Source organism: Lutra lutra, chromosome 1 (genome assembly GCF_902655055.1).
Source record: "Lutra lutra chromosome 1, mLutLut1.2, whole genome shotgun sequence".
Classification (NCBI taxonomy): domain Eukaryota; kingdom Metazoa; phylum Chordata; class Mammalia; order Carnivora; family Mustelidae; genus Lutra; species Lutra lutra.
In genome coordinates, this window is record NC_062278.1 from 136,864,617 (window position 1) to 136,887,654 (window position 23,038).

Sequence of the window (23,038 nt, forward strand, 5' to 3'; positions counted from 1 at the left end):
CTGCTATATATTCAGCATTTAAAACAGTACATGGTATGGGACACCTACTTTTAATAGTCACAGCTTCAGGAGTATGAGTAAAGATGGCATAGATGGTTTGGTAGTGACAGAGCAGTCAGAAGTGGGACAAAGACTGTTAGGTAAAAAGACAATTATAATACATAATAAATGTTATGTTGTAGTACAGCATATCTGCCCAGACAGGAAAGGACAACACAGTGGTGTAAGACTCAGTGGTGTAAGACTCAGTGGTGTAAGATGCTCTGTAGAAAAGTGATATTTCAGGGGCGCCTGGGTGGCTCAGTGGGTTAAGCCGTTGCCTTTGGCTCAGGTCATGATCTCAGGGTCCTGGGATCGAGTCCCACATCGGGCTCTCTGCTCAGCAAGAAGCCTGCTTCCCTCTCTCTCTCTCTGCCTTCCTCTCCATCTACTTGTGATCTCTCTCTGTCAAGTAAATAAATAAAATCTTAAAAAAAAAAAAAAAAAGAAAAAAAGAAAAGTGATATTTCAGCTAGGACCTCACAAGAGTTAGTAAAATCAAGAGATAGATTATTCCAGGCTTGAAGTAAGCAAAATCCTAAATAGTTCCAAAAACTCAAAGATTTCAGTGTTTTATAATGAAATCATACGGGAGGCAGAAGGAGACACAAGACTGAGCAATGTGATGGAAGGGTACTGAAAGGTTTTAAGCGATAGACTAAGAGAATCAGCTGAAAGCTCATAAAGATCACCTGAATCCTGGGATACCAGTCAGAAAACCCTACAGAGACAAAGGAAAAAGATGATGATCTGGAGATGATATACCAGAGCAGGAGTAGTGGGCATAAAGAGACAATAGATTCAATATTCAACAATCCACTGAGACTGATGCCATTACATGATGATTTGGGGAATAAAAGGTGTCTATCAGGGTTCTGGCTTCAACAACCGGAAAGATGGTGGAGTCATCCACTGGAGCTAATTCATGTGGGAGGGGCAATAGCTTTTATAAGAGAAGATGGTAAATTCAGTTGCAGATGTTATGAACATGAGCAGTCTGTGGGCCATCAAAAGTAGAGTTATCCAACAAGCAACCAAATACACAGGTCTAAAGCTCACAAAAGAAATCAGGATTGGAGATCTAAGATTATAGACTCTTCGGGAGCTTTTTCTCTATAACATTAATCTCTCACTATCTCCTCAGTCACTCAGATATTATTCTACAATTCTCTCACAATTTATAAAGTATCTCTCTCTAATTGTATTAATGCTTCCAAAACAGTGGTATTACATTATGAGGAAACCCAAGTTTAATCAATGTTTTGCCACACCCTTTGTAAGGCAGGATGGGTGATGGCCACTGGTTCTCACCATTATGCAGGCAGTTTTAGTGACAAAAAGGAAGGAAATTAGGGGACTGCTCAGGACTACTTCACAGACCAGGGGAAAGCATCTGTAAGCCTGACCGGAGCAGAAACGAGGTAGTGGAGCTATTCTCTTAAAGATAAAATGAAGTGCATCTGAAGAATAAATAGGAAGCCAGAAAATCATTAGAAGGGCAAAGAAGTACAAAAGGATAACCAGAGAGTAGAAGGGGGCAGAGAAAAAAGAAATACATTCAGGCACTTCCCCATCCCCATTCCTATTTTGTTCCTATCTTCATTGCTTCCTGGTCTATCACTTCCCAATGGCTTCCATTACACTCCGTTCTGACAATTACATAACTTGGTTTGGAGAACTTTAAGTAGACCATAGCAAGACCACAGCTTGAAAAGAAAATTCACCATAAAATTGGAAAATTATACTACCTGACCAGAGAAAGAAAATCATGATACCTGAGATACTACAGATATATAAACCCAATATTGCACAGCTTGATTTCTGTAGTCTATCAGTATTCCCTTTTAATTTCTGCCAAATCACAAAGAAAGAAATCTTCAAGCTCTAAGGAGATGAAAATGTGAAACCTCAGAATAATTGCTTGGGCAGTGCAGCTAGACAGCCACAATTAAGAAGGAAGCTGCAGGCCCTTTAACTTAAAGTACGAAAGTGTTGTGTATTACCATGAGTATTTTGACATACAAGGAGAATCACAAAACTTCTGAGCCAGAAGGGTCCTTAGAGATTATCAGTTCCGGCTGTTATGATAAAGTACCATAGACTGAAAGGCTTATAAACAACAGAAACTGATTTCTCACAGTTCTGGGGTCTGAACTCCGAGATCAGCAAGGTCAAGTTCTGGTTGTAGGTCCTTGTCCAGGCTGCAGACTGCTGACTTCTCATTGTATCTTTACTTGCCAGAGAAAAGAAGCACTCTCTCTTGACTCTTATAATGGCACTAATCCCATTCGGGAGGCCTCCACCCTCATTACCTCATCTAATCGTAATTACTTCCCAAAAGTCTCACCACCTTATACCATCACATGGGAGAGTGAGGGAGCAGGGTTTCAACCTACAAATTTTGGGGGGACACATTCAGTCCATAAGAGAGATCACCTGGTGAAGTGGTTTCCAAATATTTTTAAATCCTTCTTAGAACTGAGTAGATCAATTCACAGTGACACCGTATCAAAATACCATATTTCAAGTCAATGAAATTAAGAAAATTATTCCAACACAGCTTCCACAAATGAAAATTAATCATGAAAAAAAAAAAAAAAAAAAAACCTCTACAAAAATGGCTGGTATCAGATGGTATGCTTATCTACTTGGAAAATGTCAGACAATCAACTGAAAACCAGTTATAATAAATAGATTCAGAAAGTGACTAATTACAAAATACACCCACAAAATATCAATGGTTCTTCTATTGACCAGCAATAGTCAGGTAGAAAACACACACACACACACGGAGAAAAATCTCATTTCCACCAATAACAAATAAAACACTGTGGGACAGAGTAGAAGACAAAATGATAAAATTTCTGATATACATACAGAAAGAATAAATCAGTCATTCGGTAGTACTGAGAAAACTAATCAAAAGCTTAAAAATTTAGTACGCTCTATTTCACACTATACAACTAACCATGTTCTGGAATAACTGTAAATTCAAAATTTTAAACTGAAACTATGAAAACAGTTTAAAATATAAATTAATAACTATATAAACAAAAGATAGGAAAAGCCTACAAGATTCATAAAGGAAGAACAAGATTTAACTACATAAATGCTAAAGTCTATAAGAAGGCAGAAGAGGAGGAGGTATAAAGTCAAGGATGCCCAAATAAAGCCTAAATAAAATAAAGATGAAAATACCCAATAACCGCAAGTACAGGACCTCTCAGCTTTGTAGTTAACGGTAAAGTGGTACAATTTGGTCATGTGTTTCAAAACTATTAAACATGGGCATATCTTTGGACCTACTAATAATTCCACTCACAATTTTCCCTAAATAAATCATAATGCATAGGCACAAAGGAACATTAGCTACAATAATGTTCAGTGTAGCACCGCCTGTCATGTAAGGATTGAAAGGAATCTAGGTGTCCAAGAATGGAGGACTACTAACAGCACCTTCACACAATGAAACAGTCATAGAACTACTAAAAAGTGTGTAGAAGAGTAACATCATTAGTAACATGAAATATTAAAGGAAAAACACACACAAGTAATAAAATAACATAAACCCACTTTTAGTTTAAAAAACAGTTGTATCTACACGTGTTTATCCATATATACCTACGATACACATACACACACAGAGCACAGGTAAAAAAGTTAAAATTAACCCCTGAATTACTAAGAGTAATGAAGACTGGAGAGAGGCGGCAATTTATCACAAGCTTCCCTATGCCATGCATACCGACCTATCAAAATGAGTATTCTTACTACAAGACTCCTGGACTTCATGAAGAAAAAAGTCTACTTTAACCAATGCACAGAGAAAGTGGTACCATCTACCCATCTCCTACCAACTCCACCTTCTCTCCCAACCTCCACAAGAATCCAGAGCAATCAATCCACCATCTCACCTCAGGGTGGCAAAAGATATAATGTTAGTAATTTCTCTTGGATTCCTAGAAGTTAGCTACTGGAATACCTCCAAAGGTACCTATTCTGGGAAACCTGAAGGGGTCCATTCTGATCCCCACTAATTACCAGCAAACAGAATGCACCCATCTAGAGCCAGGACCTGTAACTTAGGGTCAGTCTTCTTGCAGTGCTATACCACCCAACTCCACCAGAAGGCAGTTCCATCTCACCGCCCCCAAGGTGGTTATATAAGAAGTGGGGGGTTTACCTCTCCCTGATCTAATTATTTTGAAGATCGGTATTTACAAGTAGAGACCCAAACTGCTTTTAGTTCAACCTTTTTATCTTACTTAGATGTTTAATAACAGTAAGAAAACTTGGTTGCTAACCAACAACTCGGTTTTCTAAACTAATACTTGCAGTACAAATTTGACTTTTTTTTTCAGCCTCTCTCAAGACAACATAACCCCCAAGAGAACTGAAGAAATTCCCAATACTGCAGACCATTACCTTTGATAATTTGTTTTTATAACATTTTTACAATAGGCATTACCTTTTGTAATAGAAAAAAAATTTCTAATGTCAGGCTAAGCTATTATACTGTAATTATTCAACCCAAGATATTCATACACAACAACATTTTCTTTAGATATACCACAACTAGTCTGTCATAAATTATCATACAAAACTAAATATAATCATTTTTAAAAAGCAAACCATTCTCGGGGATGTCTGGGTGGCTCAGTCAGTTAAGCAGCTGCCTTCAGCTCAGGTCATGATCCCAGGGTCCTGAGATCGAGTGCCACATCGGGCTCCTTGCTCCTCAGGGAGTCTGCTTCTCCCTCTGCCTCTGCCTGCCACTCTGCCTGCCTATACTTTCTCTATCTCTCTGACAATTAAATAAAATCTTTAATAAATAAATATAAATAAAAAGCAAACCATTCTCAATGTAGACTTCATGACCCATAAAAAGGTAAATATAAGCATTCTTGTCAACACAAATCTATAAAAACTTGCAATCATCTATAATGCCTCTTTCAAATCTCCTCAGTCTATTTTGTCTCAAAAAAGTAATCCAATAATCACCTTCCCTAGGCAACTGGGTCAAGAAAAATTATAAATCCACAATTACTAAATATCTTCATGGAGTCAGAGACACCACATGTAGCACAATAACTGAATGATACGATCTTCAGAGGTTTTTCGTCCAAACTAGGGGACACTTAATGAGCATCTTTTGCATGCCAGGTCCCATGACAGGTGCTAAAAATAGAAAATCCTAACACACAAATCCCATAATCCAGTTCTTTTTCTAATCAAAGAGACAGGTACTATGATAAAATATAGAGAGACAGAGATCCCAACCCCTTATCTCCAATTCCAAAAATCCAAAAAACTCTGAAAACTAAAACTGTTTTCTAAGCTGTCAACAAAACACAGCCTAACTAACAGGAGGCTTTTTATGGTCTTTTTTATTCTACTTAGTGTGAACATGTATAAATTTGCTGGGAAAATTAATGTGTACAACTATGGGGTGATTGTTCCTATCCACAGGAGGTTTCAGGATATAAAGCATATGCCCTATATTAATTCTCTAAATTTCAAAAATTTTACTTCTGAGACACATATGTCACCCTGGGTTTTAGATAAGGGGCTGTAGATCAAGTCTGGAGTATGCACAGACAGATGGATTATTTCAAGGAGCAAAGGAGTCTGCTGAGGGAGATAAAAGTTATACTCAGCAGAGCCTTCATAAATAAGATGACCTTGTTCTAGGCTTCACAGCACTACACTAGAAAATTTTAAACCAATCCTTTCACACCACCACTAAAAACATCTTCTTTTATTTCTATAGCTTTACTTATTTTGAAAGATCTGAGCAGCAAAACCATATTTATTTATATTTAATCCCCCAAAGGGATAAGAGCATTACTATACCAACTCTGTATTTAATCCAAAAAATAAGGTGCCTCATTAGCACAGTAGGTAGCACGTCAGTCTCATAATCCAAAAAATACAAACTTTCTGTTTTGCTGGCCCATAAAACTTCATACCAAATAAATTCCAAATACCAAACAATTCCCATGAAGTTCATTCAAATACAGTCAGTCTTGGTTATGTGGATATGATCAGCCACACTGTAGATTATCCATAGTAAAACACAGTATCTAACACTTCCATGATAGCATTACCTATGTGTCAGACACCAAGCATTATATATGTATATATACTATACATACATATATACACACATACACACAAATATACTCATTTAATCCTCAAATCAATTTTCTGGGGTACTTATTATTATCATCCTCACTTTAAAGTTGAGAAGACTGAGGCACTATGAGGCTAAGTAACTGACCAGCATAACATTACAACAGACAGCCATCACAACACAGTATGAACTTCGAGAAAACCTTTACAACAGGGATTTGTTGTTATACTGACTTGCTTCCCAAATTATTATCCCAGTTAATGAAGAATCAATGCTACTAGAATCAGCCCATAGGCCTTCTCCTCTCACTTCCTCCTCCCACAACTGCCCACAGCCACAAAACCTCACTTCTCTAGTTCCAGTACACACACTATAACACTACTGCCATTCTAATCATCTGTCCACATTAAGAGAAATGTCTTAGACCAAGCGTAACAGCACCACTCCTCAGGCTGGTGCTGATACAGGACAAAGTTTTCAGCGGTCAGAGACAAAAGGACACTGAAGTTGTCCTTATGACTTTCCACATTGTTAAAATATGATAACAGTGACTCATGCTTAGATTGTTATTGTCCTTACTGGTCAAATAAAAAAAATCAGTGACCCATCAACCCCCCCCCCACAAAAAATCCTAAATATTAGGATAACAAATACAAGATAAGTCTACTATGTATGCATAGAAGGGGGAAAGGGGTGGAAGGTGAAGAGAAGCATAGGCAAAAATGAAGAACAAAACTTTGCAGAGTCAAAAGGAAGCAGACACTACTTTCACATTTAATAGTGACTTACAGACTTGAAAGAGATCGGCCTGCCAGACAGGTGCAAACAAATAAAGCTTTGCAAATTTCAGTATCTTTTTCAGGAAAGGATTACAAGCATTGAGGCAAGTTTTCATTATACAATGGGGGAAATTTTTCAAAAGATGAGAAGTTTGGATTTTAAAATGAAAGAAAATCTCATAATTTTCAACAATACTAGGAAAAGGGAATTTTGAAAGGTATCATTAATTTATTTTCTTCCATAAAAGCTACATTCAGAAGATTTAATATTAAAGTATGGACTGTAGAGTCAGCCAGAGCCACAGCTCTGTGTTAGCATAGGATTTTTATCCTCTCTCTGCTTCAGTTTCCTTAAAGATTGTTGTGAGCATCATCTGAGTTAAAATACATAAAGTGCTTAGAACAGTGTCTGGCACTTCGTGCTTCAAAAGCATGGTCATAAATATTATTTAAGAACATGAAGAAACGATGGCAAAGTAAGGACTAGAATGAAAAGTATAAAAATTACGGTGCTAAAAGCAATTAATGTTACATTTCAATAAAGTTTTTAAAAAGTTAGGTACAACGATTTTTACAGACATAAAGTATGAGGTTAAGTATGACACTTTTCAACTTTTCAATATACATTTTCTTGATTAGATTAGGGAAAAAAATCTGAATCCATTTAGGATAATCTCAACAGGTGGAGACCCTAAATTCTTTACAAGTTTGTTTCCAAGGCTCAGGAATGCATTGCTCAACTGAGGCTGCATCTGAGAGAAAAAGCAAACACTCAATACATTCATTAAAAAAAGAAAATTTTATCCCAGCAACGGATTCAGAGACAAAGGACTCATAGTCCATAAGTTGATAAAAACCCAACTACCCAGAGCTGTGTCCTTCAGCTAGAAATACACCAGGCTTCCACAGAAAATTCACAGGCCAGGTGATATATGCACCACAGCATGCACAAGAGGCATCCTCACTTCTCCAGGTTGGGCAACTCACTCCGAACTACTATCCCCTCCCCTGGAATCCCAACACAGCCTACTCACCTTTCATAAAGGAGCGCCCTAAGAGGAACTTTCTCAGGTCATCCTGCCTTTTGCTTTCTCTCAAACCACCTCTACACTCAGGATGAATTAAAGCACTTAATCATTGACGCTTGCTACTCAAGAACTGTTCCTTGTCCAGCACCACCTAGGAGCTTATAAGAAATGCAGAATATCAAGATACATCACAGACCTACTAAATCAGAACTTGCGTTTTAAAGGAGAGCCACAAGGGATTCCTACGCATATTAAAGACGGAGAAGCACTTGTTTGACTCTAATGCAGATAGTTGTAAAAATTTAATATGCTCAAGTTTACATCTGATTTTAGAGATATAGTATGAAAATTCCAAGAGGTGGAATCAGAAAAGCTCATTTAGAGAAATGACTAACATACAAATGAATGTAAGTGATCAAAGGTTTGTTTTCAACAATGCCTACATTTTACTACCTGCTTTAAGTCAGTATTTTGTGCAACAGCGCACTAATAATATACAGTTTCTTTGTACTATATTCTTTTGTACAAAGTACAAATAATGACTGGTTCTAGAAATCTCTGCGCAATCGGGCCCAAAGCCGTGCAACCTGTACGCTACAATTTCGGGATTTAGTCCAATTCGGAGTTGACAAATAGAAGTCATTCCCGAAAATTATTTAGAAAAAAAAATCTGAAGGATGTGAACTTTAAATCATATCCCTGAAACTAAAACTAGTTAATAGGTATTGAACGAACTCTAGATCATTTATAGAACCAAAAAATGTTTAGGAGGTCTGTGTTCGTTTTTCCAGGAAAAGGAGGGGAAGGAGGGATCAACTTTCACAAAGTTTTTCTTATATCCTTAAAGGCCTCAACTTGCATGTTCTTTCAGGTGAATAAACTTAAGTCGTACTAAAAAAGGGTAACGTTGCTCTCCTCAAAGACGAAAGGCTTCTCTAGTCCAAAAGCTGCATTTTTAAAAGGTTTGGGGATTCCGGGCCCGTTTCGCTTCCGGCCTAGGAAGGAAGCGTGCCGCCCACGGCTGATAGGAACGGGAAATTTACCAAGTAGGAAGTTGAGCCACAATCCAACCACCAGGCTCTGACCACTTGCAGCAGTTGGCTTTGCAGCCTAGACCCCAACCTCCCGAGGCAGGGAAGGCAGGCGGACTGGTGGAAGCAGCCCCCTCGCCCAACCCGCCCTGGAGCCAGAGGAGCCGCCCTCCCACCACCCAACCCCCACGCCGACCCGGGAAGCGCACAAACGGGGGCGGTGCGACTACCCGTTCGCGGCGACAGCAGCAGCAGCACCCTCAGGCCCTCCCGTGAAACGGCGGCAGCTGCAGCAGCGGCGCTGGGAAAGGCGGGAATGGTCCTGAGAGGCAGAGGGGGAGGCCGGGGCGGGAGCGACTGCATGTGGGGCTGCACTGGAGGGAGGCGGAGGCGCTCAGGGGGCTCGGCTTTTTTTACGATTATCATCATCATCTCGTTTTACCTGTGGCGCAGAAAGGCTCCCCAGCTCCTACTCCCTGAATCCTCCTCCTCCTCCCCTCCTCTTTCTCTCTCTCTCCCTCAGTCTCTGCCAGGCGCTTGCGGAACCAGCCGGGCCCGGCCCGACCTGAAAGAGAACAGGGCGGGAGGGGGCGGCGGTGACCAGCGACCACGTGACCACGCTCGCGCAGTAACGGCGGCCGCCTCCTGCCGCGCGCCCTCCCCGCGCTCCACCTCTAATAACCCCGCGGCTCGAGCGCCCAGGACGCTGGTGCGCAGGCGCCCGCCCGGCCTGGAGGCTGCGCGGGCGCGCAACGCGCTCGCTCTCGGGGCCCAGTCTATGGGACCATGCGGGGCACGACGTGGGGAGTGAGCCGCAGGCCAAACCCTCTACGGAGCCGGCCGGCTACCAGTACGCATGCGCGGGAGGGCTCGTTCCACCCCCTCCCAAACTTTCTCCGTGTCCTCTCTCTTGCGCCCCAACCTGCGCCCAGATGTAGCCTTAGGAACCTGGTACCGAGACTTCACCACTCACACCCTCCACCACCTCCCCAGGGTGGGACTGAGAGTAAGAGAGATGTCAGCCCCTGAGAAACTCCGAATAGGCTGGCCCTCCTGCCTCAGAATTTACATTTCCTAGTTGCGTGTAAATGGCCTGCTGGACGTTTTTTTACAGCTGAGTAGACTCCTGTTCATGCTTCAGGACCCAGCCCGTAACTTACTCCGAAACATACTCTACTCTCCTTTGGGGAAGTCATTAACATTTTATGCAGATCTACTTTGTTATAACCCACATAAGTTTTGTTTTGTTTTGTTTTGTTTTGTTTTGTTTTACAAATCCGCAATACTAGGCTCAGATTTTATCTCTACTCTAAAAACCTAGGACAGTATGTGTCTTCAGCATTGTGGTATCTCAGTAAAATTCTGATGACTGTCAGAACACAGGCAATGCCTAAACTCTAGGTCTTTGTCCTCCACCTCTACTTACTCATGATTTAAGATTTCCTTTAACCTTAGCACATGGACTGCTGGTGTTTGTTTCTCGAATATGAAAGCCTTTCAATGGGAATGCTAATTAGAGTGGTAAATGCTTCACCTAGTAAAAAAGATTTATGGTCTTTTATTGGCCTATCTTCACAAAGAGCTCCAAAAGAAATTGATAGTGTTGAGTCCAGAAGAAGGGAACCAAGAAAGAAAAAGGTCAAATTTTCAAAGGTTAGCTAGCCTCCATGGAGGGTCCCTGTGTGGGAGACCTTTGTTCAAAACCCTCCCCTTTGCACAGGGATTCCCTCCATACTGTTGGCCGGCCCTCTTTGTTGCAGGAGCTGGACAGGTCAACTTAATGCCTCTTGCCAAGTCTAATCAGGGCAAATAATTAAAATGTAAAAACTTATTAAATATCATTTCTGGCTAAGTCCTGTCATCGTTACCTCTCATCGTTAAATGAGGTGAATACCTAGATGCTGTTCAGGAACTATAACTAGCAACAAAATTCCAGAAAATGTTGGGATAAATGCTAAGCAAGGAACAGTATTAACAAGGGCTTCTGAGAAAGTAGGAAAATCACAGCCCTCAAGCCTCCAATCTGATAGGTCTGAAATGTTGATGGACTTTTTCCTACATTTACCAATATAGACACACACACAGTGATCCCACCTGATAGTTGCAGCTACCACCCAGGATATGCTAGTAGCACCCCATTCTAAATACATCCAGTCCAAGGTTCAGACTCTATGAGAAACTGTATTTTCGTGGCCTATGATAAACCCCAATATCCATGTGCTTGTGTAATACTCTCCCCTTGAATCGAGGCTGGACCTGTTACTGCTTTAAACAATAGAATGTGGCAAAACGACTGCCAGTTTCCAGGCTGAAGCCGTAAGAAGTCTTTGCAGTGACAACACTGAAATTTGCTGGAACCTGTACTCAGGGAAAACAGAAATGATTAAGAAGCCCCCCCCCACCTGTTTGTGTTCTGGAAAACGGCTTACCACAAAGAACCACCCTTCTCGGTATGACTTAGATGGGACTCTGTCCACTCTTTCTCAAAAGACCGGCAGATGACTCCTTGTTTACCTGTGACAAGACCAAAAACAGATCTTTCCCTTTTGGCCTGAACCTGTTGACAAGGTTAGGCACAAACCCTTCAACATCCTTTGTCTCATGGATGATCAGCTGAGATTAGAACTGTTTGTTGCCTTGAAATTATCTAGACACAGACAAACATGCCCTGGCTGACTAAGACATCTCCTGATTACAAAACAATTCCAGCTGATGCAGGCTGAGGAGTCCAAGGACCCAGAGGGGTTCCCGCAAGACTAGCCAAGAAGGTCTTTGTCTTTGCACAGGATAGAAATCAAATGCAAGCCAAGAGGAGAGTTTATTGAAGACATAGAGTGCAGACAGAGCATCTGGGAGATGCTTTACCTGGGGTCTGTTGTTTTTATTGAGGACTGTGGTCTTGTGCACATGTCTTCTCAGACATCTGGGAACAAAGATGAGTGTTTAAATGTTTTCCATAAGTCATTTACACCCTGGAGCCAGGGATTTGGGGAAAATGTTCATGAAGACCCCACCTGGCCACTCCTTAGATGTTACCTATTATGCTGGAAGTCTCCAAAAAAAATCATTAACTCCTTGACCTTTGCAAGGAAGATGTATACATTATCTGTACTATAAGGCATGTGTAGGGTGGGGATGTAGGTCCTAGTAAGAAAAGAGGCAGCAATAAAGCCATCCTTCATGGGGTTCCTTCAGTTTCCCTTTCTCATAACTGTAAGTCATCCCACTGATAACCTGTCTACTGCTCCCTATAAAAGTACAAGGCAAAGCCCTGCTGAGACACTCTGATCTTCAAATCTAGGTACTCTCTCCATTGCAATAGTCTGCATAAAATCTATTTCCTTGTTCGTTCAGTTTTGTTTTTGACAATAGCTTCTGTTTTTGCCCTTTGGAAGAAGAACCATGAAAGAAATCTAACTACTCCAAGACTGCCATGCTGTCAGAAGTCTCACCTAGCCGTTTCAAGAGGCCAAATAGAGGAAAACTTGAGGACCTGGGCTAATCGCCCCAGCTGTGCTCCCACTGGATACAACACAACCTACCGCGCATTGAGTGAGTGAGCCATCTTAGAAGTGGATTCTCCAGCCCCATCAAGTTGCCCCAGCTGATGCCACATGGAACAGAGATGAGCTATTCTCCACCATGCCCAAATTGTAGAATTGTGGACAAATAAATAAAAGTGTCATGTTAAACCACTCAGTTTCGTGGTAGGTAGATAGTTAGCAATAAGTAACCAGAGTATCCACCTGTCTGCTAGAGATGTGTTCCAAGTGTCCTCACAGGCAACTCAAACCCAACCTGCTCAAACCGAGTTTTGCAAATCTCCTCCAAACCTGCTTCTATCTTTTGCTGGTAGTGCACTCATCCCCCTGAGACTCCAAACCGACAACCTGGGAGCTTCCCCTGACTCCTCTTTTCCTACCACATTCATTCACCAAGTAATGGGCTTTTTTCTCCAGCTCCATGCACATCTCACCTCAGATCCTCTTCATCACTCTCCTGAATTACTGAGTACTGAGAATTAGTCAGGTTTTTCCATGTTGCAAGGAAGTGTCATACATGTAACCAGATTATCTTAGAGGTTTATTGTGGGGCAGGGACTGAAGAGATGTGGAAAACCAGCCCAGTCATCTTCCATCACCTATTTTGGGTGGTTTCAGGCGAGGAGGCCCAGCTGGCCTTTTGGAGAACCACAGAATAGCCCCATCCTTTAGGCCACAACGGTAGCTCTAGGGATTCAGCTTCTCTCTAACTTCTCACATCCTTAAAATACAAAAGAAAACCTGAGGGGTCTGTTAGTCCCTAAATGCTACAGAGTACCCTGACAGGGCTGAGACTGGCCTATAATCTAATCTTGGAAAAAGAAACTAAAATAATAAAGCTGATGATTAATAACTCCATAAAACATAAACATTATATGAAAATTCATTTTGAGTTATGCTACTTGTAATACAATTCATATTTTAAGGTAGAAACATTAAATTTGAATTAACATCAGCATTCTTAGAAAAATAAGACACTTAATTTTGCTACAACTTGGTTCTCTTCCTTGGCATCTATGTGCATTCTCTCTCTCAGGGCATGACAGAGTGTGAATGCACACACACACAGACAAATGCAGATGTTCTCTAGGAAAGGTAGAAGCCCTCTCCTAGGCCTCTGCCTCTGGGGACACTCAGCCTGGACCCTTTCGGCCAGGGCAACATCCACATACCCCTTTCCCTCAACTCCACTCAACACATCTAGGTAAATAGGCCACATTCAGATCCTGAAATTGCCGTAGAGACCTAGAATAACATAATAAGATGTACATTCTGCAATGTGGTGGTGAGAAGGTATGGTAAACATGGGCTGTGTGTGGAGCTGGCATTAGGAATCATCTCCTCCCTTAGTGAGTACCCAGTAGAGCATCCAAGAAATATCTGCTCAGATTTCCTGCTCTAAGGAGCACAGCTGACTTTTAGCCTCAGCTGTTGTCTTGCCAGACCCACAAGTGTGTTTATGCTGAGATCATATTTCCCCTGGGCTCTTCCTAGTCAGTGACTGAGCACAGCAGGGGTATTAGTGCAGGCCCATTGTTGAGGGATGCAGGATTCCTCTAATGGGCTGCTTTGGCTTAAAGATTCCCCACTGGCCTGGTCAACACTTTCTTATAACTCCTCGAAGTCTTAAGATCTTCTTGGTCAATCTTACTTCCTTTCCCCTTAGCTTTTACAGTTATCAGAACTGCATTGTTGTCTGGTCTCTCCCCAGTCCAGCTTCCACTTCCTTCCCTTTATCCTTCACTAATACTTTCTCGGTAACACTTATGTGCATTCAATCCCATCATGGTGTCTGCATCTGTGAGGACAAAAATTGAAACCTACTCCCATTCTGGGATTTCCTCTGGCCCATCCTCAGAGTAGAGCTACAGGGTACAATTATGATTCATTTCAAAAAATCTAAATTCTTTAATTATTTTGTGTTTGAGGTTTTGAGAAACTTTTTGTCTCCTAGAGCCATGCATTAAGTGCAGCTAACCTCAGCTGGGGATAACAATAAGCTAAAGCCTTTCACTCCTAAGAAAATAAGATACTTTGAGTTATTTTGATTGTAAAGATAATTAAGATTATAATAAAGATTGTGAGGCTAATAATGAAAGTTACTAAAAGTTTTATGAGATAACGGGCCATTTGGCCCCTCCCCTCCCCATCCTGTGTTTCTGTAGCAGACAGTTTGGGAACTGTTTGTTCTAGTGTATAATAATATCTCCCACAAGGCTCAATCACCACTCCCTTTCCCCAACTCCATCCTTAATCAAGAACCTGAAACAAAGGTTTCTTCTTTCTGGGAGAATTGAGAATTGAGATTAAAGCAACATGGCTAGAGGAGTGTGGCTAGAACTGGAACAGCCCCATGAAGTAGGCCATTTCATCAGTCAATGTCTGACCAGGAGCCTAGAAACCATTTTACTTATTTGTAACAGAGGGAATCTAATACAGGGAATGAGTTATGCAGGTGAGGACCAAACAAGAAATGGGGAGGTTGCCCTGAGATTAGCAACAGCTGAAGGGAACTGTATTATCCCCAGCTGAAGAGACACAAGAAAGAGATCATGTTACCGGGACCCCAGGGCTGGGGTCATGGGACCTAATCTACACCGTGGTAATAAAGAGTCTGAGTAGTCATAGGGGTGACCGGATGGCTCAGATGGTTAAACATCTGCCTTCGACTCCTCAGGTCCTGATTCTGGGGTCTTGGGGTAGAGCCCCAGGTTGGGCTCTCTGCTCAGCGGGAAGTCTGTTTCTCCCACTCACTCCCCTTTCCCCCTCCCATACTTCTCCTCCTACCTTTCCCTCTGCCCATGCTTCCTCTATATCGCTCTATCTCAAATAAATAAATAAAATCATTTTTAAAAAAAAAGAGCCTGAGCAGTTGAATGCAGAGTAAAACTACTTAAGGTAGTTTTGCTCAGAAAGCATTTATAAGGTTCACTCCTCCCCAGCTGACAACCACAAGGAGGGGGATAATTTTCTAAAGAAAATTCATGGCTATTTTTCAGATGGGGACAAATTTTGGCAGACAAAACAACACATGTTCACTACATTCCTTCTGTTAGTTACATAATTTCAAAATGCTCTTACCTAATATAGAATAATTAGCCATTTACTAACCATGTAATTAAAGAGTAGGTATCAGTAAGTGCTCAACCAGCTGATTAGTGATATTAGGCTTTAAAGTCATTTTAACTCTCATCCCAGTCATGAAAAAACAAAAATGACATTATTCTACAGACAGCCTACTCCCCTCAAAAAAAAAAAAAAATGCTAAAGCCAGTAATTGATTTATATGTAGTATCTGCCTACCTGTGTGTAATAGACAGCTGGCTCCTCTTCCCCTCCAAATTTATTTCTCTCTCTCTCTCTCTCTCTTTTTTTCATTGGAATTGACTTTTAAGTGGGCACAGAGCCCTCTGTCTGGAGACTACATTTCCCATTCTGCCTGTGACTGGGTATGGCCATGTGACTTTGTTTTCATCTATGAAGTGTAAGAAGTTGCAATGTGTACCTTTTCCACATTACTTGCTTAAAAGGAAATTGCTTGCTCTTTACTGCCTCTTTTTTATTCCTGCCACCTGGAACACAGACATGGCAGAGCATAGTAGCTGGCAGAGCAACAAGATGGAAGGAAACCAGGCCCCTGAATTGCTTCGTGGAAAGCTGCCTCCCAAAACTGAACTGCCCCACTACACCTTTAAAGTATAGAGAAATAAATTTCTACTTTATTTAAACCACTGAGGTTTCTTATCTCTTTTTTGAGCCATATACCCTTTACCCTCCTGATATAATGTATAAGGTATTATATTCTAAGTTGATATGTGAAGAATCTCACCAAAGAAAGTCTAGATCAATTTTTTAAAACAGATAAATTCACTTACTCTTAGAAGATGCAATGTCAATATTTATGGATATATGAAGAATATCAAATGCTTTGACTAACTGCAAGGCCCATATTTGCATTACTCTATTTTGTATCACCAGCACATCATGCTCAAAGTTACCTGTAAAGATCTTGGAACTGTCAGAGACATTAGAAAATAGGATAGAGGTTAAGTGCATAGAACCAGGACTAGAAAAACTTCAAATCCCAAGTCCTATTACTAATTAAAGGTGTAATCTCAAGCAAGTTATCTAAACTCTGTGGCTTCAATTTCATCTGTGAGATGGATGGGGATAATAATAACCTTTACTTCATCAGCTTGGTGTGAACATTAATTGAGATAATCCACTATTAAATAAGGTATTTAAGCATCTGGTAACCATTCAATTAAAAAGTATGTATTGTTTTATATTATTTTATATCTTGGAGTCTCAGTCAGAAAAGTCCTTATCAGAAAAGTACATCTGCAGTCTGAAGAAAGAGCAAATTGTTCTAGATACAGCAATAATGATTGGGATTCATGGTTTGCATGCAAAAATTGGCAAATTCTGGCCTTTACTTTGGACGTCAGAAAGACCGGTATTTTTCTTGTACTGTCCAAACTTCTATGATATACCCACAAATATGCCTAAATGGCAATGCAGTAAAAGTAATGTCTTAGCTTTATTACTCTGAAGCACTATATCTCAAAACATTATCCTGTAAAGAGAAAGAACTTGTAGGAGGGAGATAATCAGTGTTGATTTTCAACAGTTCTGTAGAAGGACAAAGGAGTCATGATCAGAATTATGTGAAGCCATTTCTTTGAAGCTTTTGTTCTCTGTGAGAGCATTTATTTCCATTGGATTACTTCTTCTTGGTCAGGTGTGTACAGATGGTTCCTTAGTAAACACCTTTCAACAGTGATTTTATAGTGTCTGTATTCCATATGAGACCCTCACATTTTTTCCAGGTGCAGGCTTACAATGTTGTGCCAAGAAAAGTGTAAACAAGCAACATGGCTTATACCATTTAGTTCATATCCTTGTTATAATGTTTGTCCCATTGTGTTATGACCAGCTGCGTGAATGTCTGACGCTTCCTGGACTGTGAGTTCCTCAGGGGTAAACAGTATCATCTCCATATCAGTGGTATTTTAAGAAGGGCTTAGCATCTGGTAGGTATTCAATAAATGTTTGATATGAATAAAAGTAAATATGTATCACATTATGGAAATCATCAACTTGCTACATGACTGAACAGTATTTTATTTCTCTATTGCAGTGTAACAAACTACCACAAATATAGCTGCTTGGAACAACATACATTTATAATCTCACAGTTTCTCCAGGTCCTAAATTGGTACATGGTTTACCTAGATTCTCCGCTTCAGTATTACTGGGGACTATTCTAGAGTCTATTCAGCACACAAATAAGATGTAAGTACTTAGCCCACTCAAATGAAGAAACTTCTTGGGTTCACATGCTAATTCATGAGAATGTCCAGGGGTTTGCCCAAATACATTAATGCTCCAGACACATGAATGTAAGAGGGCAGACAGTCTTATGCAGATATCCTTACAATTCAAATGGATGAGTTGAACCCCAAAATCACCATTTTGTAAGGATGAATGAATGCCCATCTAGAAGTCCTTTAAACTGGTGACTGAAATATGAAAATTGAAGGTATGCAACATCTCTCTGCTAGCTTGGGAATTCAGAGCAGAAATATCTCATGTGGTCCTTGGCATGCTCCAGATATTCCAACCATTTGAATCGCCAGCCAAAAGCACTAAGCCTGCATGCAGGGCAGCAAATGCGCAAGAACCTTCAATAACGGGAGAGGTATTAATTAGCTATTGTTACAATAATGGTGCATAACAAACAACTCCAATATCTCAGTGACTTACAGAAGCATTTATTTTTCTCGCTCAGGGATTGCAGGTTGGATGTGGCTCACATAATCTCATTTGGGGTTGGCTGTGCCAAACTGGGCTAGGCTGGACTCCAGGCTTTGGGCTGGGTTCAGGTCTAATCCACATGTCTTCTTCATTCTGGGACCAAAGCTATATAGGGGATGTTCATGTTCTGCTCACAGCAGATGACAGAAGTAAAAGTGAAGCAAGTGGAAATGTTAAAGAATTCTTAAGACTTTTGCTCAAAAGCAACACACTATTACTTCCGCTCTCATTCTATCAGTTAAAGCAAGTCATACGGCTAAGTTCAATGTCAATATGATGTGCTTACTCAAGTGCTTACTTTAGTGGGAGGCAATACAAAGTCCCATGACAGAACATGGTGAGTAATTCCAATATAAAGATAGACTAAAAAATGGGGAGTAATGAGCAAAGGCAAGCACAAGGTAGCAACCTTCAAAGCTGGTCAAGTTGCTTGTGACACTGTAATGAGCTCCCTGACTGATGCTTTAAAAGAACAAGACACACCATCACGTAACTAACAATTCTGGCCATGCATTGGTACAACACCATCCTCCCTTGATATGTAATCCTCTATAAAATACAAAATCTACATTATGGTAATATAATAAAGGTAAAGATTTTACAAGCACAAGGACCTTAAAAATTATAGTTCCCATGGCAAATATAACATAGCTTTTTGTGCCCATATACTGTAAAGACAGAAGTCCTAACTATAAACAGTAATGGGAAATCATGCATATTCAGGGATGAGGGTGATGAAAGAGTTATGGGTTCAGTTAGAAAAATTACTTTGGGAATTTTATCTTATGGATGAAGCCTCAAGTAATGTAAAGCATAATACAACTGAATGTTTAATAGGTGGTTGAATAAAGTAATTTTCATTCAAAAAGGCTGCAATGTTGTAATCCAAATAAAAAGAAACACATTTTCTTAGATGTATTATGGATAGTGCCAATATTTTATTCCTGTGTTTTTGTTTCAAATTTCAGTAGTTTTCTTTAACTGATGGTTCTTTGTCAGGATCTATTTCCTCACAAATGAGTCGGCCTCAGGAACCTGGCAAACTGACATATTATGTTTCTGTTTACTTTTTAACTTGCAGACCCTCCAAAGATCAACCGTTCTCGACTATTATTTACTTATACAGTTAAAATGGATTAATATGGAATCATTTGCAGCTTGCTATTTAGCTTGGCTTCTCTGAAGGACATTAGATGCTATACTATCTTTAATTAATTAATTAGATATCAAATTCAATTTAAATTACATAGACACACCAGAAGTTGAAACACTATTCTATCAAAAATACTTAAAGAACATAATGCTATTCCTTCCAATATAATGCTATTCCTTCCAAATTCTGTAGTGTCATAATAAGTGTCACATATGCAGCCAACTCCTGATATCCAATTATCAATTCATTTATGTATGCCTTAAGACATGAACAGATGTATTCCTGAAAAGCTGGAGAAGAGCTAAATTCCATATATCAGACTATTCTCTGATTTAACTTCTATATCTTATGTTAAAATATTGAGAGGTATATTCCTAGGACAAAAGCCTTTAAGAACATGTCTACAATTTGGGCTCACAAAGAGACTTTCTAGAGATGTCTCACAGACTGCCTTACATTTTCCTGTTAAAATGCCCACAATGATACAGAAAAGACAGGCAATGGCACTGTGGACTTAAAATGAGGTAGGGACAGTTGCTAAAGTCCAGGTGGAATTTCCAAACTGTTTTATCGATGATGATGGACTGAAGACAGATTCTTTTTTTTTTTTAAGATTTTATTTATTTATTTGACAGAGAGAGATCACAAGTAGGTATAGAGGCAGGTAGAGAGAGAGGAAGGGAAGCAGGCTCCCTGCTCAGCAGAGAGCCCGATGCGGGACTCCATCCCAGGACCCTGAGACCATGACCCGAGCTGAAGGCAGCAGCCTAACCCACTGAGCCACCCAGGCACCCCTGAAGACAGATTCTTAAACCATTTCCCTTGAGTTCTTCCCTCTGACACAGACTATAACAAATGATTTAAAAAACCAGGGAGGGGAGAATGTAGCCTCCCTATCCCCATCTGCATTTAACTCTGACATGGAGATATTTTGCTGACCATAAATAGCAACTTAGCCAGTGAGAACTACAGTTCTGTCATCCACCATCTCTTCTCCCACCTAATCTCAGTAGCACCTAACTCTCTAGGCTTTCAGAAACAACTCCCAGAAACAACATGGCAGAAAGAGGGGCAAGGCAACGGGTTAAATATTGGGATTTTTAGTTAACCCAGTGAAAAGTGCTATAAATGGGGTAGAGACAGAAGGACGTGAAGAAGGCTGTCTAATGGGTGAGTAGACCTTGCTCATATGCTACACTCTTCAAATAAGAATTTCAAACTGCTTTGTCAGACCAACCAATGTTGAAGGCAAGAGAAAAATCCAACATCAGATCGGTAGACATATATTAATGTATTAGAGCAACACTATTAATTTTGGAGAAATGATTTTTTTTTTTTTTGTGCAGGACAGACAACTCCCCTGGCCTTGGGCACTGATTCAAGTCATGACGCCTGTATTCCAGTTATTAATAACTGTGCAACAAACTACCCCAAACATGGTGGCATAGAACAATTAATTGTTTTTGTTATGTTCACAAATTCTGTGGGTCAGGAATTGGACAGGGCACAATCAGGATGACTTTTCTAGGCTTCACCCCACCTGGGCCTCAGGGGTAAAGACTCCAAGGCTAGGGGACAAATGAATGGTTGGGAGCTGGATCTCCATCAGTCATGTATCTGGCATATAGGCTGGCAGGACTGGAAGTCTGGAGCTGCTCATCAGAGCATCTACATAAGGCCTCTTGTGGTTTGTCTTCATCACTGCCTATGGTGACCTGGAGATAATTAGACTTACACATGGCAGTTCAGGGCTCTGAGTGTGATGAGTGTCTGGGGAAAAGGAAAAGTGGCATGGTGTTTTTGGCCTTACCTTGAAAGGCACACAGCACCATTTCTGCTGAACTCTTGACTACTAGTAAGTCTAAACCCACCCAGATTTGAGGTCAAGGGTATAACCCACTTTTCAGTGGGAAAAATGTTAAGAGAGATACGGTGTCGTCTTTGGAAAATAGAATCTGCCTGTCATTAAGACTATCTGTCTCACTTCTACGGCTGCCACAATAGATTTAGTCTATTAAACAACACAAATTATCATCTTCTCGTTTTCTTAAGTCAGAATGTTGACACAGATTCCACCAACCTAAATCAAGATCTCAGCAGGCAGCATGTCTTTCTAAAATCTCTAAGGGAGAGTCTGTTTCCTGTTTATTTGGGTTTGACAGACCTCAGTTCCTTGAGGTTGTGGAACAGAGGCCTTCATTTTCTTGTTCATTGTCAGGTGAGGCTGCTCCCAGTTTTGAGAGGTCACCCACATTCCTTGGTTAGCGGTCCTCTTGATCCATCTTCAAAGTCAGTAACGGCAGGTTGGATCCTTCCTAGGTAACACCCCTCTGACCTTTCTATCATTACATCTCTCTGACCACAGTCTGGAAAGGTGGAAAAGTTCTCTGCTATAAAGATTCATAATTAGATGGGCCTACCTGGATAATCTAGCTCATCTCTGCATCTCAACATCCATAACTTTAGTCTCATCTGTTCCTTTTGCCATTTAAGGTAACGTTCACAAAATTCCAAAGATTAGAGCATGGATATCTTCGGCAAGAGTATGGTTCTGCCTGTCTGCTGACCACAAACCAAGATGCCTACCCATATTTCAAAATTCTCCTCTTGTGGTGGTGCCATCCCTGGTTAAAATGTACTACCTTAGGGGCTTTGCACATTAATCTGACCTTCAGGTTTAGGTCTGAGACTAGTCAAGGACATTCACTCAGTCTATTGGAAAACACCAGGCTCCAACAATAGTGCATTCCAAATGCCACCATGAAGAGAAAGGAAAAAATACAAGTTAGGGGCTCTTGAGAAAATACTGTAGCATCTGGGAACAGAAACCCCACCTTTTAATATTCAAAGGAAGATTGTGGTTCTAAAAAAATAAAATCTCTAAGAAATACATTAAAATTTAACTAAACATATGCTTGAAATTATAAAAAAGATGTCCAAGAACATGGTTTCTTGTGAAGAGAACAGAGATGACAAGACTGACATAAAAGAGGTCTGTGAAAGGAAAAGGATTGAAATGAGAAATAAGAATGTAAGAAAACCCCAAGTACAAAAGCAGAATTAAAATCTACACAGAAGTGAGTAAAGGACAAAACTGACACTGCAAAGTAACAAGCCAGTAATGTGTGGGACAAACAGGAGAAATCCACCTAGAATGCATTATTATGGATTTAGGACTCATTTGGCTGCAAATAACAGGAATTTCATCCAATCTGGCCAACGAGTCTTCCTTTATTCTGAGAATGTTCAAGTGGAATCTGCCACTTGCAACGAAAATAGTTCTAAAATAGTTGGATAGTATATATCAAGTGAGAATAACTTAATTACTAAGGCTGATTTACCATATATATGTTAGACTCTGTGCTCTAAAAACAGAAGTTGTGCCTTTTCCACTCACCATGGAATAATGTTGCATTTAACTATTTCTTCCTTCTTTTAAGAGTCAGGTGGAATTAAATGACTCTGATGATTGTCATTTTATCATATATATTTATGCATTTTTGTGTAATATGTTAT

At 40.3% G+C, this 23,038-nt stretch overlaps 2 protein-coding genes across 7 annotated transcripts in view; one reads left to right on the top strand and one right to left on the bottom strand.

Annotated features, from left to right (window-relative positions):
• Positions 1-9,585, bottom strand: part of TBC1D5 (TBC1 domain family member 5) — a 560,004-nt gene extending 550,419 nt beyond the window's left edge. For 3 of the 6 annotated variants that reach the window (XM_047737657.1, XM_047737628.1, XM_047737665.1), the window contains exon 1: positions 9,453-9,573. The gene's annotated coding sequence lies outside the window, so the exon portion shown is untranslated. Of the gene's footprint in view, positions 1-9,452 lie in introns of all 6 variants that reach the window. The other 3 variants (XM_047737636.1, XM_047737648.1, XM_047737673.1) reach the window with 2 other exon arrangements.
• Positions 1-12,709, top strand: part of LOC125102189 (uncharacterized) — an 83,441-nt gene extending 70,732 nt beyond the window's left edge. Inside the window, exons 2-3 of the mRNA XM_047733094.1 lie at positions 9,030-11,460; positions 12,383-12,709. Of these exons, the coding sequence (XP_047589050.1) occupies positions 9,030-9,821 (792 nt within the window). The 3' untranslated portion in view covers positions 9,822-11,460; positions 12,383-12,709. The remainder of the gene's footprint in view (positions 1-9,029; positions 11,461-12,382) is intronic.
• The last annotated feature ends 10,329 nt before the right edge of the window (positions 12,710-23,038 follow it).